General features: G+C 43.9%; 1 protein-coding gene across 3 annotated transcripts in view; it reads left to right on the top strand.

Moving 5' to 3' along the window:
* rock2a (rho-associated, coiled-coil containing protein kinase 2a) overlaps positions 1–19,254 on the top strand; it is a 78,525-nt gene that overhangs the window by 52,541 nt on the left and 6,730 nt on the right. For all 3 annotated transcript variants that reach the window (XM_037538659.1, XM_037538657.1, XM_037538658.1), the window contains exons 17-31: positions 212–371; positions 1,504–1,664; positions 3,066–3,250; positions 3,568–3,637; positions 4,134–4,237; positions 6,608–6,794; positions 7,789–7,882; positions 8,542–8,636; positions 9,818–10,009; positions 12,299–12,467; positions 14,092–14,162; positions 14,267–14,355; positions 16,762–16,840; positions 17,189–17,450; positions 18,891–19,104. In XM_037538659.1, coding sequence (XP_037394556.1) covers positions 212–371; positions 1,504–1,664; positions 3,066–3,250; positions 3,568–3,637; positions 4,134–4,237; positions 6,608–6,794; positions 7,789–7,882; positions 8,542–8,636; positions 9,818–10,009; positions 12,299–12,467; positions 14,092–14,162; positions 14,267–14,355; positions 16,762–16,840; positions 17,189–17,450; positions 18,891–19,104 — 2,132 coding nt within the window. The remainder of the gene's footprint in view (positions 1–211; positions 372–1,503; positions 1,665–3,065; positions 3,251–3,567; positions 3,638–4,133; positions 4,238–6,607; positions 6,795–7,788; positions 7,883–8,541; positions 8,637–9,817; positions 10,010–12,298; positions 12,468–14,091; positions 14,163–14,266; positions 14,356–16,761; positions 16,841–17,188; positions 17,451–18,890; positions 19,105–19,254) is intronic.

Genomic DNA, 19,254 nt, shown 5'->3' with positions numbered 1-19,254 from the left:
TGAACTCATGGTAACGTCTGTCTACTTAATCAGGTACTAATTCGAACAAACCGTCAGCTACGGATCACCTCCTCGTCTAGTTGCATGCAATGTTCCCCTCTTTGTTGTATTATTGCTGTGTTTGAATGTCATTGAGGTACCTGAGTACTATAATTATTTTGACCCTGCTCCTCGTCCTAATTGTCCGTCCTGTTTTTTCTGTGTCCAATAGGAGAAGAGCAATAAGGAGATTGATATGACGTATAAGCTGAAGGTGCTGCAGCAGAGCCTGGAGCAGGAGGAGGCGGCCCACAAGGCCACGAAAGCCCGTCTGGCGGACAAGAGCAAGATCAGCGAGTCCATCGAGGGAGCCAAATCTGAGGCCATGAAAGGTGCCACATGCTTGGAAAAAGAGCTGTAGTGTTTGAGAAATGAGAGAAATATGTAAGACTTATGTATGAATGCAAAGTGTGTTACAAGGGTCCACCGTCGTTATGAACAATATGAGGTCTTATACTGTGAGGGCTGTGAGGAGCCTGTGTGCTACAATTGCTACTTGGAGTTAGTGTGCTGCGAAGGGTAGGAGGGGCTAGTGTGCTGCGAAGGGTAGGAGGGGCTAGTGTGCTGCGAAGGGTAGGAGGGGCTAGTGTGCTGCGAAGGGTAGGAGGGGCTAGTGTGCTGCGAAGGGTAGGAGGGGCTAGTGTGCTGCGAAGGGTAGGAGGGGCTAGGGTGCTGCGAAGGGTAGGAGAGGCTAGTGTGCTGCGAAGGGTAGGAGGGGCTAGTGTGCTACGAAGGGTAGGAGAGGCTAGTGTGCTGCGAAGGGTAGGAGAGGCTAGTGTGCTGCGAAGGGTAGGAGGGGCTAGTGTGCTGCGAAGGGTAGGAGGGGCTCGTGTGCTGCGAAGGGTAGGAGGGGCTCGTGTGCTGCGAAGGGTAGGAGGGGCTCGTGTGCTGCGAAGGGTAGGAGGGGCTCGTGTGCTGCGAAGGGTAGGAGGGGCTCGTGTGGAGGGGCTAGTGTGCTGCAAAGGGTAGGAGGGGCTAGTGTGCCGCGAAGGGTAGGAGGGGCTAGTGTGGAGGGGCTCGTGTGCTGCGAAGGGTAGGAGGGGCTCGTGTGATTATGAAAGGCTAGAGTGCTTTACAGGGTGTTAAGGAACTACTGTGCTACAACGTATCTGAAGAGCTGGTGTACTACAAAGGGTCTTGGGGGTTTGAGGGTTTGAGGGTTTAGTGTGCTATAAAGGCTATAAGGAGTCGGTACGCTGTGAATAATGAGAGTGTGCTATGAGAGGTTAATGCTATAAAGGTGAGCTATGAAGAGAATGAAGGTCTAGTGGGCAAAGGGTTGCTTATGTGCTATAAAGTGAAGAAGGGGTCAGTGTGCCTGGTGTAAACGAGAGAATGCCCCTGTTTGTAGTGTTTATTTGTGGATGGAGTCTTGTATGTGGGAGTGATGATTGATTACGTGCACGCTTCACTGGTGTACTCGACTGGCTGGTGTATGACTGCAGCGTTGTTGTTTGTGGACAGAGCTGGAGCAGAAGCTGCAGGAGGAACGTGCCTCTAAGCAGCGTGTGGAGAACCGGCTTCTGCAGCTGGAGAAGCAGAACTCCATGCTGGACTGCGACTACAAGCAGGCCCTGCAGAAGCTCGAGGAGCTGCGCAGACACAAGGACAGACTCAATGAAGAGGTGCGCTTACTCTCTTACCTTCTTTGAAGGATCGAGTTGTGATTTATTTGTAAATGATGAGCTTGTGGAATACTGAGTACTGATGCGATGGGTGGGGTCCTGGAAAGCAGTAAAGCCAGAGTTACACCGCTTGACTTGTTTCCCCCAAATTTAGCCCCGATTTCAGTCTGGCAGGATCTGTGCTGGTTGGCTCTAGTCTGCAGATGTTTGGAGATGTCAGTTGGAGTCAGTAGCTGAGTCAACAGATGGAGTCGAGTCATGTTTGAGGGGTGCAGACTCAGAGTTTTGGCCTCACGATTGTGTTTCAGGCTCAGAGTTGATCAAATGTGATTTTTGTGACCCGACTCTAGTGTAAACTGGTCAATCACTCGATCTGAACAGATTCCTGCAACAACCAATGAAGGCGGAGAGCACAAAAGAAGAATATACAGCAGGAAAAACGGCTAAAAGTCTCTCACATGTAGAGCAGAGCTTTTTAATGAGCTGAGTCTAAAGCATAATTGAGTTTATGTACATTTAAAACACTGAAATATCAAACTGATCACATTCTTAAATCCATGATCCTCACTTAATGTTTACCTGCTGCTTCTTTACTGTGTCGCTGCAAACGGCAGAGAAAACAGCAGCAGCAGCTCCACCTTTATTTGGGTCTCGTAGTGAGTGAGTTCAGTGGGTTCTGTTCAGTTCAGCGACAGTTGAAAAGTTGAGTGGTGTGTGATCCCCGATATTTTAGTCACCCCCAAAACAGCAGTCCGATTGTGTGGGGTGCCCAGTCGTTTATAATCTAAGACAGAGCTCACTGAACTTCTGCAAACTCTCGTGTTCGTCGAGACCCAATTGAAGGTGGAGCTGCTGCTCTTTTCTTTGCCGTTTGTGCTGGTACAGTAAAAAGGCAGCAGGTAAATGTGGTTAAGTGAGGATCGTGGATTTAAAAATGCGAGTTTTAAATGTACATAAACTCATTTGTGCCTTAAACTCGGCTCATTAAAAAGCTTTTTTCTTCTTTCTTGCTCTGTTTTCATTGGTTGCTGCAGGAATCCATTCAGATTGAGTCGGGTCGAAAAAAATCAAGCGTTTGATAAACTGGTCTGAAACGTGATCGGGAGGTCAAAAATCTGAGTCTGCACCCATCACACACGACTCGACTCTCACTCCGACTGTCGCCTCCAGCTGACCCAAAAATCTGCAGAGTAGAGCCGACCAGCTCCGACTCAGCCAGACCGAGAATCGGTCTAAAATCGGGGTAAAAGTGTTGTAGTGTACACAAGGCATGAGGTGTACAGCGTGGAAACGCAGCTCAGTGGACACTCAGTGTGGACCGAATGTGAATGAGTTCTTTTCTTTCTCCTATGGAGAGTTACTGCTTTTCTCATGTCAGCTGTGATCTTTATCTGCACACAGGTGAAGAACCTCTCTCTGAGGATTGAGCAGGAGATCCAGAAGCGCAGCCTGACCCAGAATGACCTGAAGGTCCAGAACCAGCAGCTGAGCACGCTGCGCACATCAGAGAAGCAGCTCAAGCAGGAGATCAACCACCTGCTGGACATCAAACGCAGCCTCGAGAAGCAGAACACGGAGCTGCGCAAGTGAGCTTTGATAGTCGTGCGCTTTTCAGAGCTTCTTGCATTCCTTCTATCTTCTCGTTATCAGTCTCGTTTCTTTCTCTCTCAGCCTCTTTCTTTCTTTGTCTGATTTGTCTCTGTCTCTATTCTCCCGACTCTTCCCTCTCTCCTGCGCTTTCTTTTTCTCTTTCTCTTTCTTTGTCAGTCTCCCTCTTTCCCTCCCTTTCTCTTTTCCTTTGTCACTTTTTTCTTTTTCTCTTTCTCTACCTGTCCCCTTCCTTCTCTATCATTTATATCTCTCTCTCTCTCTCTCTCTCTCTCTCTCTCTCTCTCTCTCTCAGGGAGCGTCAGGATGCCGATGGTCAGATGAAGGAGCTGCAGGATCAGCTGGAGGCAGAGCAGTATTTCTCAGTAAGACTGTTTTACTGCTCTAATCTAATCACTGACCTGTTCAGTGGTCAGTTTATTCACTGTCCTTGTGTAGAGGTGTTTACAGGTCAAAATCATAAGTTCTTTCTTGTGCTGTCTTTTTCTCTCTCTCTTTCTTTCTGTCTCCCCTTCTGTCTTGTGCTCTGTGCTTTCTCCTTCTTTCTTTGCCTCCCTCTCTCTCCCTCTCTCTCTCTCTCTCTCTCTCTCTCTCTCTCTCTCTCTCTCTCTCTCGCTCTCTCTCTTTATCTCTCTTCCTGTCTTTCCCCTTCTCTATCATGCACTTTCTCCCTCTGTCTCTCTCCCTCTCTCCCACACTCTGTATTTATCTCTCTTTCCTGTTGTCTGTCATGTGCTGTCTTTCTCTCTCTCCCTCTCCCTTTCTCTGCTTCTCTCCCACACTCTCTCTCTGTCTTTATCTCTCTTTCTTTCCTGGTCTTTGTCATGTGCTCTGCCCCCCCCCCCCTCCCCCTCCCTCTAGACACTCTATAAGACTCAGGTGCGGGAGCTGAAGGAAGAGTGTGAGGAGAGGAATAAGCTGTATAAGGACATGCAGCAAACCCTGCAGGAGCTGCAGGAGGAGAGGTGAGTTAGTGTTTCTATGTGTGTGTGTGTGTGTGTGTGTGTGTGTGTGTGTGTGTGTGTGAGTGGTGTGTGTGTGTGTGTGTGTGTGTGATGGTGTATGTAGTGAGTCAATCATCTAAGACTTGAAGCGATAGTTTAATTCAAATGTACAGTTTTCCCCTCCTTACCCCAAAAGTCGCTGATCAGCCAAGAAATGTTTGGCGTCTGAAATTTGCTTCTTATTTTTATGCCACTTAAGGAGTAAAGGAAGCTAGTGTATATTAGCCTGAGGTAGAAAATACTTCTTTACTATACTTAAGTATTTTTTTACTCAAGTATTATTAAAATTGAACAGTTGTATTTTTACTCAAATATATTTCCAAGAGCAAAAACACATTTTATCTTCAAAAGTGTTCCTGTACACAACAATGGGCCAGGTGTGAAATGTACTGGTGTTTACTGATGGTTTTGCTGGTCAGAGCCCAGATTTAAACCCTATAGAGAATATTTGGTCTCACATTAAACACAAACTGGCTCTGCAGTGTTTTTCAGCTGTACGAAGCCGCCAGTGCTGAGTGGATCAAGACTTTCTGCAAGTTTAAACACAAACTTTCACCATTTAAAAGAATTAAAGGGAAGAATATCCCACACTGAGTCACTGAAACCATTTGTTTAATGATTTGTTGTTAAGACCATTAAAAGCTTAACGTTTTTGGGCTCGGCCTATTTTTTGCACTTTATAGTCCACTTTATACGTTATTTTGTGATTAAACCATCCAGTTAACTGCACATCAGTATAAAGTGAAACAGCCCACAGTTCTGTTGATTCAGAAGCATAATACTGTGCTTTATATAATGCATATTATATGCACTCATTTATATTAATATGTAATATATTAATATGCAAGCCTAAACTATTTGACAGTATAACACAGTAAAACAGAAGGTACTGATCATTTTTTCAGTTAAGAACTTTTTGCTTTTATGTGCTTTTAAGTTTTAATGTCAACCCTTTTTTCCACTCTAGAATTTTGGGCTTCATAAGTTTTTTGCTTTTTTATTAACTTCATGTTAATTTATTAGGTACACAGATATCTCGCTGTTGTCAGAACAAAACCTCATATCTTCAAAATGGGAACTTTACACACAGCACTGTGTAAGTTTTAGGCGTCTAAGCGAATGTTTTAAACTTTTGACCTCAGCAGTGAGTTTATCACAATATACATTAGAATAAAGTCGTGTTTATAATTCAAATAAACAGAAAAACAATAAACAGTACCAAGAATTTCTCGGGTCCATATTTTTCCTGGACACCTTCACAGCCGCCACAGAGACTCGTTAATATCATCAATGACATCATGAGCTCAATTTACTGAGCACTGATTGGTCAAACCAGGAGCTGTTTTTCAACTATATATAATACTGGACTTCCTCAAGGAGAGGCTTGGAGATGGGTCAACAAACACAGTGACTAGTCTATCACTAGTTTTTAGACACGGGGAGAACATGCAAACTCCACACAGAGAGGACCCCGGTCACCCGGCTGGGGAATCGAACCCAGGCCCTCCTCGCTGTGAGGCGACAGTGCTACCCACCATGACACCGTGCCGCCCTATTATTAATTAATATTATATAAATTTTGTTTATTTAAATATTAACACTTTTTTTCTCAGCAAATAAACACAAACTACACAAATAAATAGATTGTGCCAGCGTGTCTTGGGAGCCTCAGACTCACACAGTACTGAATAATGTAAGTCGGTGGATCCAGACTTCTTTCTATGGTCATTTTGGGCCGTTTCTTTTAGTCCATTCATCACGAAATTCGCACGCAATTTAAAGAGCAATAGATATTTTCAAATAATGTCCAATACTGAAATACAACAAAAATATAGATTGAAGGTTTTGTTCCAACAGCAGTAATATGCAAAATTGGAGCTGTTTTTTTTTTTTTATTGAGTTTCTGAGTGAAAATAATTATTTTAACATTTTGGTTGAAAAAAATTAAACACAATGTGGCCTGTGCAGCTTCTTTTCACTGTTTCCACCCTTGATTACTTGCTAACTGCATGCCTAAATCATCATACACACCTCAAACCATGTGGAGGCCTTAAGTAACTCTGTTAGACTTGATCATGTGACACTGATATACTGTTGAATGTAAACATGGACTAAAGTACATCACAATAACAGTAGTAGCCTCCCTGAAACCTCAGTTCTGTCCAAATGTTTGTCCGCCAAGCACGTCTCTGCTGTTAAATTACATTTGGGGTAACTCTGTAGATCTTCAACAGGAAGCTGGTCTGACGGTCATAGTTCTTGGCCAGTAGGTAGCATCTCCGTGTCTTGTCTCTCCCACCATGCTTAGCCTGATTGCTTTGTCTCTCTCAGGGACTCTCTGGCCGCTCAGCTGGAGATCACCCTGACGAAGGCGGACTCGGAGCAGCTGGCTCGCTCCATCGCTGAGGAGCAGTACTCTGACCTGGAGAAGGAGAAGATCATGAAGGAGCTGGAGATCAAGGAGATGATGGCCAGACACAGGCAGGAACTGGCAGAGAAGGACATCACCATCAGCTCAGTGAGTCCCGCAGCCTTTAATCCAATCTTACGTTTAAATGGTTATTTCAGGCTTTACAGGGCCGTTGTGGAGGTCTGCGTTTGATCGATTTTTTTTTTTTTTTCGGTCACGGTTCCACCTGAAGCATCTATTCACAAGATCTATTCACAAGATCTATTCACAAATACATTATTGTCTCCTAAAATGACACGGCAGTCGTGGTCATCAGGCTCACTGTGAGTAACTTCACCAAATGCCGTTCATTCCTAGTAAACACAGAGCAGGAATTAAACCACAGAGCGGTCAGATTTGATGTACTATTAGACACTCCTACCTTGTCGGTCCACCTTGTAGATGTAAAGTCAGAGACGACAGCTCATCTGCTGCTGCACAGTTTGTGCTGGTCATCCTCTAGTCCTTCATCAGTGGTCACAGGACGCTGTTGGCTGGATGTTTTTGGTTGGTGGACGATTCTCAGTCCAGCAGCGACACTGAGGTGTTTAAAAACTCCAGCAGCACTGCTGTCTGATCCACTCAGACCAGCACAACACACACTAACACACCACCACCACGTCAGTGTTACTGCAGTGCTGAGAATGACCCACCACCCAAACAGTACCTGCTCTGTGAGGGTCCATGGGGGTCCTGACCACTGAAGAACGGGGTAACAGAGTATCAGAGAAACAGATGGACTACAGTCTGTAACTGTAGAACTACAGAGTGCAGCTATACAGTAAGTGGAGCTGATAAGATGATCAGTGAGTGTAGAAACGAGGAGGTGGTCATGATGTTAGGTGTGATTAGTGTGTGCACACAATACGCAGTGTCATTAAAATGCAGTATGCTGTATCATAAACTGTGATGAAAGGTTATTTGTCGTATTGCGTTTTCATTTATTGACTTAAAGCAGTAACTGTGTGTTTTTACCTCTAAGCGTTTACAGCTGTTCTATAAACATGCTTAACGGTGACATCTGTGTGTGTTATAACCTTTCCTTGTGTGTGTTTACGTGCAGTTGGAGGAAGCGAACCGCACGCTGACGAGTGACGTGGCGAACTTGGCAAATGAGAAGGAGGAACTTAACAACAAGCTGAAGGAGGCACAGGATGGTGAGCGTTTTATTGGGGGCTTTCCCAGCAGGTGGTTTCCGTAGTAACATCTCACTTTAGCCTAGAGTGACTTACAGCTGCTCCTGACAGGGGAATTCCACCAGTTTTTCAGTGATTTGAGAGTCAGTCAGAGCTGCTTGGTGTGAAACGGTTCAGACGTCTTTACAGTGGTGGTGATGGGAACCAGGCGTCGCCATGACTACAACACAGATATAGACGTTTTATTTACCATCCAGAACCACCAGAGAACCTACACGAGTCTTCTGAGCTTATATGGAATGTTGATGATGGAAAATAATGGAAAATCTGGAAAAATAAGTTTTCTTTGGGGACTATTTTGCCGCACAGTGCCCTGCATGTATCCCTCCACCATGAATACGTTTTAGGCCAAAATCTTCTAAAAGTTTAAATTTTCTGTGAGGGAGCTTTTAGAGGTGGACGTCTGGTTCCTTTCACCACCACTGTGAGCCGTTCAGACTCAGTAAGTTTCTCTAGAAGAGAGCGTTTCACACCAAACCACTCCGATTACATCTTAAACTGATAAGCAGTGGAATTCCCCATGGACACTTTAGCTGGATGATGTTCAAGGTCATTACTTCAGTCAGCGATCCTTCTTTAGGAGCTCTTTCCACCTGATGATTTAAATGTTTGATTTTTAGACCTGCAGAAGCTGAAGGATGATGAGCAGTCCATCACTCAGATGAAGCTGGCTTATGAGAAGCAGCTGCAGTCAGAGAGGACCCTCAAAACACAGGTGATCTACAGCAAGCACGGACAGCCCCGTCTTAGTGCTTTACCCTCTTCTGTATTATGTTTTTGAACAGGTAGGATGCCAGATGAGAAATAGTTCATAAAAGAGCATAATGAGTTCTGATGACACCTAAACTTCTAAAAAGTGCTCAGTGATGATGGAGAAGATAAAATGTAGTTGTACTTAATTGTGCTCAATGAGCTTTTGGAAATGCTTGGTATTTGTCCTCTTGCGGATTTAGAAGACCATTTATGACCTTAAAATATAATTTATTTTATATTACAGTGGAGTAGCTTAATTTTTATGTGCATGTTCAAAAATAATATGTACATCATGTAAGATGTGGATAAGTTCAGGTATTAAGAAAACAACATTACCCTAAAGTACTCAGTACTAATAAATTAGTTCTCTTATTTTCAAATTGTGTCTCCAGCCCAGTCGTGGGCTGGAGGTTAGGGATCCAGCCTCGTGACCGGAAGGTCGCCGGTTCGATCCCCAGAGCCGACAGTCCATGACTGAGGTGTCCTTGAGCAAGACACCTAATCCTCAACTGCTCCCCGGGCGCTGTGGATAGGGCTGCCCACCGCTCCGGGCAAGTGTGCTCACTGCCCCCTAGTGTGTGTGTGCTCACTAGTGTGTATGTGGTGTTTCACTTCACGGATGGGTTAAATGCGGAGGTGGAATTTCCCCATTGTGGGACTAATAAGGGTCACTTAATCTTAATCTTGATTTGGAATCACCTTTTCTGTCGACCTTTTGGACGTTAAAGGGGAATTTGTAAAATGGTTTACTGTAGAGACACTTACCAATTTCAATTACAGTGGTGGTGATAGGAACCAGGGGTCCACAACACAAATATAGGCATTTTATAGGCATACTATCCAGAACCACCAGTGAACTTACATGTCTTCTGAGTTTTACCTCACAACACTGTACCTCGCCAGCATGAATGGACTATATCAGTTTTAGGCCAGAACCTTCTCCAAACTGTTATAATGTCATGTAGTAGCTTTCTGTGAGGGAGCTTTTAGTGGTGGACGTCTGGTTCCTATCACCACCACTGAGTTTCTGTAGAACAGAGCATTTCACACCAAACCACCCTGAATGGCTTTGTTTACGTCTGAAATATTTAATCATGCAGTAATTTTGACGCCTGTTGATGTGTTGTTGGTGTTTAATAACAGGCTGTGAACAAGCTGGCCGAGATCATGAACAGGAAGGAGGTGCGTGGCGGCGGTAGTCGCCGTGGAAACGACACGGATGTCAAGAGGAAAGAGAAAGAGAACAGGAAGTTGCAGCTGGAGCTGCGTTCAGAAAAGGAGAAACTCAACAGCACCATCATTAAATACCAGCGAGAGATCAACGACATGCAGGCGGTACAATCAAAAACCCACAATGACCAGCAAACGACACCAATACACAATCACTAGTCACTACACAGTGTTTATATGACCTCAGCCAGTCACCCCACAGTAATAAAGCCTCACACTGACCCCCACGTTGACCCCCACGTTGACCCCCACACCGATCACTGATCCCTACACTCCATTTACATGCACTTAGTAATCTGAAAACTGCAGAAAATCTGATTTTGTGACTAATCTGATCAACACGTTCACATTTGAGTAATCATATGATTACTTATGATGACGCCAGGTCTACGAGAGTCAGACAGTAATCAGATTTCTTCTTTACAACCGGCCAATAAACTCACAGAACAAGGTGTGATGTAAACGTAACGTAAAACTAGAACTTAATGCTGCAGCTTTTTTTTTAAACATCACACCACTTTACCCAAAAACATGAACATACATCATGTAGAAGATGAAGAAAATTCATTTCATTGAACATGTAGTTGGTTTCAGTGGCACCAGAAGTGTTTTGTTGTGTCTTTGGGTGCTGCGTTAAACACTGCTTGCTGTTTCTGGTACTGCGGTTTTCACATGCGCAGACTGAGAAATCTGAAAGAAGTCAGAGTGAGAGTTCACAGCACTGAGAGATCTGATTACTGAGCTAAAGTCCAGCCTCTTTATCAGATTCCTTTTCTAGACCTTGCTCCGATCTTAGAAATCAGAGTGTGCTGTTTACATGACCTTTTGAATGATCAGGTAACTGCATAAATCTGATTGTGATTGGGTTATTGAGTGCATGTAAACGACTGATTGACCCCCACACTAATCTGACTTCATACTGATCACCTACACTGACCTCCACACTGACCCTGATACTAATCCCCTACACTAACTCCCACGCTGACCCCCACACCGATCCCCTTCACTGACCACCAGATTGACCCACAATACTGATTCCCTACACTAACTCCCCACAGTGAGGCACTACACTAACTCCCACGCTGACCCCTACACCGATCCCTTTCACTGACCACCAGATTGACCCACAATACTGATTCCATACACTAACTCCCCTGACACCGACAACCGCACTGACCCCCATGATGACATATGTGATAATATATCACTACAGCAAAATATGTCCAGCACACCGAAGGGATGTAGAAATAAAAATAAATAAATAACTTTATGATGTGGTGTTTTTAGATGTGAAGCACCTCATGGACTTGTGACTAACTGACTTGCTCATGTTTGAAGATTCTCTAAGAGCTGTGCTTTAAATCAGTGACTCTTTTACAAGTAAAAATATACTTACTGCCTAAATAAGTGATTTAAAATCGTGTGCTTAGGTGCCTGAGACTTACACAGTACTGAGTGTGTGTGTGTGTGTGTGTATATACACTATATTTCCAAAAGTATTCACTCACCCATCCAAACCATTGAATTCAAGTCACTTCCATGGCCACAGGTGTGTAAAGCCGAGCCCCTAGGCCTGCAGACTGCTTCTACAGACATTAGTGAAAGAATGGGTCGCTCTCAGGAGCTCAGAGAATTCCAGCGTGGTACCGTGATCGGACGCCACCTGTGCAGCAAGTCCAGTCGTGAAATTTCCTCACTACTAAATATTCCACAGTCCACTGTCAGGGATTATAAAGTGGAAGCGATTGGGAACGACAGCAACTCCGCTACCAAGTGGTCGGCCACGTAAAATGACAGAGCGGGTCAGCGGATGCTGAGGGGCATAGTGCGCAGAGGTCACCAACTTTCTGCAGAGTCAATCGCTACGGACCTCCAAACTTCATGTGGCCTTCAGATCAGCTAAAGAACAGCGTAGAGAGCTTCATGGAATGGGTTTCCATGGCCGAGCAGCTGCATCCAAGCCTTACATCACCAAGCGCAGTGCAAAGCGTGGAATGCAGTGGTGTGAAGTGCAAAATTTCCCATAAACACACTCCTAACCCTTGTGGAAAACCTTCCAGGAAGAGTTGAAGTTGTTATAGCTGCAAAGGGTGGGCCGACATCACATTAAACCCTATGCATTAAGAATGGGATGTGAAGACAGACGACTGAATACTTTTGGCAATATAGTGTATGTATGTAATGCTAATGACGTTGTCTAATAATAATACTGTTATTTGCACCGACAGCACTTTGGACGAAGTAGCTGTTGCCCCAAGTAGATATAGAGGATTTCAGGATAATGAGAAATGGTGCACCACATCTTGTGAAAGTTATACCGCGTATCGTCTGTGTTCAACATGTTTTCATTGCTGTTTTGGTTGATGGTAAAATTGGTGGCCTTCTTCACCACAGCAACTGGCGGAGGAGTCGGTGATGCGGGTGGAGCTGCAGATGGCTCTGGACAGCAAGGACAGCGATATCGAGCAGCTCCGCGGCCTCTTAAACTCCCTCAACGTCCACTCCCTCGACTCGGCCAGCATGAGCAGCGGCCCCGATTTCGAAACGGATGAGTCACTACCAGGTTTCCTTCCGCACGCTTGCTTCACCTTCTGTCCGTTACACGAGCTGCTCTGCTTGTTTGTTTATTTATTTATTTATTTATTTCCGTTTGTAGAGTCGTTAAACTATCAGAAGTCTGGAATCACTTGTGAGATCAGTGAGTTTTATTTGACTCGGTGCTAACGTCTGCACGATTTTTCACAAAAGATGTTTCGTTCAGTGTTTGTCTACCGCCTTGAGACTGATATCATATCTCAGATATGAAATGATCCGAATATTAAAGTGTAATTAATAAATGTATTTATATTTTTTAAATTGTATGTAAATATTGAATTAACTTCTTGATGTAGTTTTCCTTTATTATACAGTCGTCTGCAGCTCTAAAATTGCTTTCTTGTAATATGTGTGTGTGTGTGTGTGTGTGTGTGTGTGTGTGTGTGTGTGTGTGTACACATATACATATAAACAAGTGATTCCAAACGTTTAACCTCGTCTTCACTGTCTTCTTTTGATATTTCTTTTTTCTTTCTACCACAGATCTGTTCTTTCTTCTTTTCTCCTCCCTCTTTTTTTCTGCCCCTCCTTTTCCTGAAAGGCTCTCCTCCTCACTCCCTTCTTCATCTTCCTTCAGCAAGCTTGTCACTTCTCACTTTTGACCTTTTGAACACCCTTCAGTGCTGTGCAGGTTAAATGTGTGTGTATTAGAGACTTTGTTTCGGTTGTGAAGGAACTCTGTGTGACGTCTTGCTCGTTTCTCTGTGTTTTGGAGGTTGTCACTTCAGGAGTGAAGGGCTGAATAAATCTTTTTTTTTTTTATCGGAATAATTTAACAATTTAAGGCAATTTTAAGAGCCATTTTCAGATCGAGAAAGCCATGTTTTTTCGGGAAATTATAGCCGACGCTTCAAGTTTCTTAATAACGATGGTACTGAAAACAGTCATTCTATATAGAATTCTATATAGGTTCTTTAGATTGATGAAGTATGTGGTTCTAAATAGCACCAAAAAGGGTTCTGCTATTGTTGCGATGTCAAGCTTGTTAACGACAGGACGTTTAGGTGCTTTGTTAGAACCCTTTTCAAAAAGGTGCTATATAGAACCATATGCATCACAATCTCCATCAATCTAAAGAACCGTTTCACCATCCAAAGAACTTTTTACACGTGCAAATGGCAAATGACTGTTTATGGTACTATTATAGAACCATTGTATTCACTAAAGAACCCTTGAAGAACCAATTTTTCAAGTGTGCACATGATCAAAAATGCTGTTTTTAAGTTTTAAGAGGGGAAACTGAACCTAATAAGAGTTTGTGGAATACCTCTAGAAGAGTTGGACCAATCAGAAGCAACCAGATCATGACATCACAACCACAACTTACTGGCCGTTTGGCACACTGTGTTCAGGGGTCAAGCCTGAGGCCAGAAAAGGTGGATATTGTTGTCTTTTTGGCCAAATAAATCAGGCCTGAATCTCAATTTGTAAAATATAATCGCGATTTGAATTGCAGTCACAATATTAGTCCAAAAAATCGCAATTAGATATTTTCCCCAAATCGCTGAGCCCGACAGGACGGCCTCGAAACACAGAGGAACGCGATCCACGGATGCAGCGGCGTCGTTCAATGTTTCTCTTTTTCTGCACAGAGACGAGACTGGAGGGCTGGCTGTCTCTTCCTGTGAGGAACAACACCAAACGCTTTGGCTGGGAGAGAAAGGTTCACTACCTACACTCTGATTTGCCTCATATATTTGCTGGAAAGCTGTGAGTGAGTCAGCGATTCGACAGGTTTCAGACTTGACCTCTTTTTCCTTCCTGCAGTATGTTGTGGTGAGCAGTAAGAAGATCCTCTTCTACAGCAGCGAGCAGGATAAAGAGCACTCCAATCCCTGCATGGTGTTGGACATAGAGTGAGTATTATCTGCATCGCTCTTTAAAGCAGCTGCTCAGCCTGAAGTGAAGTGGACACACAATGTCCCTCCCATCCGAGATAGACTTCTGAAGATGTGTGGTCATTCTGTGGCCCAGGCTCCGAGCTGTTTTTGAAAATCTCCCCTGTCGCATCCCGTGCTAAACCGAAACGTTCCAAAGCCGATACGTTTCGTCCTGCGTACGTTTTTCCCACAAACGTCACCGGATCGTCTCAGTTGCGAGGTCTGGTAGTCGAAATCAGACAGGATCAGTTAAGCTGTTCACTTTCTGCTTTTATATACTTCAGTACGTTTCAACGTCAACACCTTTTTTTTCTTTCACTCAAGAACATTTTGGGCTCCGCACCTCCACGTTTACTTTTACGTTAATTTAAATATACAGTGCGCAAAACTTCGGGCGCCTCTGGTGAAATTGCACGTTTTGTTCCTTGTCTAAGTGACGGCACGTCCTCTACAGAGGACACGCTTGTGCAGCCCATCTTTTATTTAATTTTATTGCACACTTTCTGTTTATTTGCTGAGTTTATTAGGAGAAAAACTTAAAAATTAAAACATAAAATTTACCATAATTTTTGCTCAGACCCCTTTTTTTTACATTTTAAATTCAGCAAATAAACAGTAATTGTGCACCAAAATGTGCTGAAGTTTTTTTTCTCTGTAGATTTTTACTTAGAAAGTCAACAACGCTCTGCACAAGACTGGAAGATAAAGTTTTTATATTAAAATCGCAATTTAAGACTTGAAGGTAATTTTCAAATTCAAGAGGTTTTTTTTTTATTATAGCCCACACTCATAAAGAGAGTTCAAGATTCTTAAAAAAACTGGTTCTTTAGTAACGACAATGTAGAACCGTGCTTAAATAGTTCTTCGCGTGATCAGATTAATTGCAGCAGTAGAAGAACATGCTGGTGCTGTATTTAAGCAGTAGAACACGAGAGGGAGAGTTTTATCGCGAAATAACATCACGGCTGTGATTTGGCTGCAGATTAGTACGTTAGCAGAAATGTTCTCTTAAGTTTTAATGGGGGGGGAATTGAACCTAATAAGAGTTTGAAAAGTCTGTAGATACGTTAGACCAATCAGAGGCAACCAGACCTCCACGTGTTGTGACATCACAACCACAACTTACTGGCAGTTTGACACACTGCGTTCAGGGGTCAAGCTTCAAACGTGGAAATTCTGGTCTTCTTGTCCAAAATAAATCAGGCCTGAATCTCAGTTTATGAAAAATTGCAGTTGGGATATTTTCTCCAAATTGTTCAGCTCTAGCTGCGCATTGAACTGGCATAAGACTGGCAACCTCACCGAAACACCTCTCACAAACCAGTACAGTGGTTTTAGGCTAAGGCTAAGGTTTCCGTAGGTGTTTAGTCATATTAGTATTGATATTACATCCATGGGACAGCAATTAGGAGCGTTGGCATGTATCAGTTTTCACTTTTTAGCTGCTTAACGTCCTTGTCATTTTGGATCTGTCGACATTCAGGGAAGTAATGTAAGCAGGAAAAATCGTGTTTTATGTTTATCGCACACATTACGGTACTAAACCGTCACTGGGGCAGTGCCCCTCTCGTCACTGGGGTGGGACCCTCAAGGCTCCATCTCAGTCCCTTCAGTCAGGGAACATAACTGAACCAGAACCCACTGAAATGATCTGTTCTAAGCTGGACTGACTCCACACACCCCGCCTCGCCTCGCCTCCAGGCTTTTACTCTACTGCTCTGTTTTAAAACATTCGGTTATGAAAAGGAACAAATACCAACTTTTCACCTGGAGGAACTGATTTAAGCTCCACAATCAGACCTTAGAACCACTGTAGAACCTTTGAGGGAACATTTACACTGACTGGACCTCGATGAACAAGAAGTGTTCCTGCACAGACCCTTAATTTCTAACAGTGCTTGGAGGGAGAGTGCCAGTACCGTTCATGTTTCCCATAAAGAAAAGACGCTTAGACTCAGAGCCCCTTGTTTTGTGTGGGGGGTAAATAAAATAAAATTATGCACAGCCTCGGGCGTCTGTGTAATCAATCAGCTACAGTCGCAGCTAGGCTGGGACACATGCTTCTGTTACTTGTTATATACAGTAGCTTTAGAGCTCCAGTGCAGAGCTGAAGAACTGGACACAGCCTTGGTCTTTTCAAACTGGCTACATTTGGAAGAAGAGCAAAAACTGTGTTAATTACATTTTTGGTCCCGGTCTGAAAGCCTGACATGTCTCGCTCATTGATTCTCTGGATTATCAGTTTAAGTAACACAACGCAGTTGCCGATGGTTCAGTACAGTCCGTCTGTACTGTATAAGCGGAGTTCATGTACGGGGAAGAGTAAAAACAGGCTGCTTTTGCCTCTTCTTCTCTCACACGTCTTTGTTTCTCTTTCCACAGTAAACTCTTCCACGTTCGATCCGTCACGCAGACAGATGTGTACCGCGCTGACGCTAAAGAGATTCCCCGAATATTTCAGGTATGATAACACAGATCCTCCCCATTTACAGTCTAAACACTTCTCTCTGAAAGGTGAATGTTTCCCTGAGTCGTCATAGTTCTTAGCTTTGTTTGCTTAATAATTCAAATGAAACCCGATTAGATTTTCTGTTTGTAGAGTTAATGTGGCACATAAGATGTTTATGCATGCCTGAGTGCTTTGCCTCGTTGTTATTTCATTGCTGTGCACTATTTCTGGCTATATGCCCCAATAATTCCATGGAAGTCTGTTCAGAAGCAAGAAAACAACTGTTGTGTAGTTAAAAGGTCACCTTACCGTCCAGTTTGAGTCGATTCTGAAGCCCCCACTGCTGTGCTTCCTTCCCAGATCTTGTATGCTAATGAGGGCGAGAGTAAGAAGGAGCAGGAGCTGGAGCCTCTGCCCATCGGGGAGAAGTCCAGCTACATCTGCCACAAGGGTCACGAGTTCATCCCCACCCTCTACCACTTCCCCACTAACTGTGAGGCCTGCACCAAACCCCTGTGGAACATGTTCAAGCCACCTCCAGCCCTGGAATGCCGAAGATGCCACATCAAGTGCCACAAAGACCACATGGACAAGAAGGAGGAGGTCATCGCACCATGTAGAGGTGGGTAAAGCCGGTCAGAGAGTTTCTGTTCAAGTCAGTTGGTAAATTGGTTTGTTTGAAGGAAGCTATGCCATAATTTCTGTAGCAAGATCTTTTTGGTGTTATGCACTTTGAATGAGCCTAAGGCAGGGGTTTCGTAACCCAAACGTTATGAAGAGACGTTTGGTGCTTTCAGTACAAGTCAAGCCGCCCTGGGTGCCACAACATTTTATGACCATTTTATTGAAGTAGCTTTTTACCATCTTGGCTGTAAATATATCTCAGTATGAGTTAATTTACTAGCATAGGTTAAAAATACAAAAATATTCAGCTGTAGCTGCTTTTTTCACATCACTGATAGAAAAATGTCTCCTAAGTTTCAATTTTTTACGAGGCTGAAGTCGCTTCTCATTCGCCAGCTTCTTGTTTGCATTTTTCCGCTCCACCTTAAATGGTGCCTGAGGTGCCAGGAGGTGCTGCACCGGTTAAGGTGGAACGGGAAATTTTGAACAAGAAACTGACGTCAACTTTGTGATTTTTTTTATTTTTTTATTTTTTTCCCCAGCGTTTTACCGTTTCTCGCTGCAAATTAAACGTATCTGGAAACCAGCTGGAGTCATTATAAATACAAAAAAGTAGAGAGAGGACCAATCCGATCCGATATCGGAATTGGGTCCCACGTTGACGGACGGGGCCGATCCACTTACCGATCCTTTTCCCAGTCCGCAGCTTGCGCTGGACCATGAACCTGCCGTAATGTAACATAACGTAGCATGAACCGTCATCAATCCAGATTCCATTCCACATCTTACTATGAACCATCAACTTCAGTCTGTAATTGAGTGAGCAAATAACATTTCTGTTGATTTCACTAAAATATTGTTTGTTTGGAAATACTGAAGCCAGCATGCTGAGGGGTGGCAGTACTAACCTTAATGACCTGCAGAGGTTTCACTTGAAAGAGTACGAGCAGTTCATGGTAGGATGACACCACAAGGCAGCAACCCTCTCTGATGTTGATGTTGTCTGTGTTGCTATGGTGACCAGCACTCTTCGCTTCAGACTTGAGGGGTAAAGGTTGAATCAGCAGTTCTACTTTAATTCCAGTGTTTAAGACCATTTACTGTTAAACTGTGTTGAACGATCAGCAGAGCTTTATTTTACTGTTTTATTTTTACATACAAATCTGATTCTGCTGTGTAGCCACAACAGGGCAGCAAAAGAGCCGCATGTTGCCGACCTCTGGCCTAATGTAAATCAAGCTAAGCCAGTGCTAGGACCATCATTTACTTACACACATGTTTGTACACCCTGGAATGTAAATAAAGCTAAACCAAAAGCTAAGCTTGATTATTTGGAGTTCTTCAGATCTTCTTGTAGGGCCTAGTATTGAGCCCTGTGGAACCCCTAATACTTGTTTAGTTCCTGTTTTGGGCTCAAGTTTATCCCTCCTCTTTCCAGTGAACTACGACGTGTCTACAGCCAAGAACCTGCTGCTGCTGGCTGCATCTCAGGAAGAGCAGCAGAAATGGGTCAGCAGGCTCGTCAAGAAAATCCCCAAAAAGCCGCCTGCGCCGGAGACAATCCACCGCTCCTCTCCTCGTGTCCCCGTTAAAGTACAGGCGAGCCAGTCTATGAGGAGACCCAGCCGACAGCTACCAGCCAGCAAACCCAGGTGAGAATGAGCCTCCGGTTCAGCTTGAAACGGGTTTCTGTAACGTTAATGTTTCTTCTCATCAATGTTTCTGTATCCATGTCTTTTCTCATAATCAAGGCCAGGTGTTATATTCAGACTGCTGATCCAGTTCTGCCTCAGTGGGCTTTT

The sequence above is a fragment of the Pygocentrus nattereri genome, chromosome 5 (assembly GCF_015220715.1).
Source record: "Pygocentrus nattereri isolate fPygNat1 chromosome 5, fPygNat1.pri, whole genome shotgun sequence".
NCBI lineage: Eukaryota > Metazoa > Chordata > Actinopteri > Characiformes > Serrasalmidae > Pygocentrus > Pygocentrus nattereri.
This window is presented reverse-complemented; position numbering and strand designations above follow the sequence as displayed.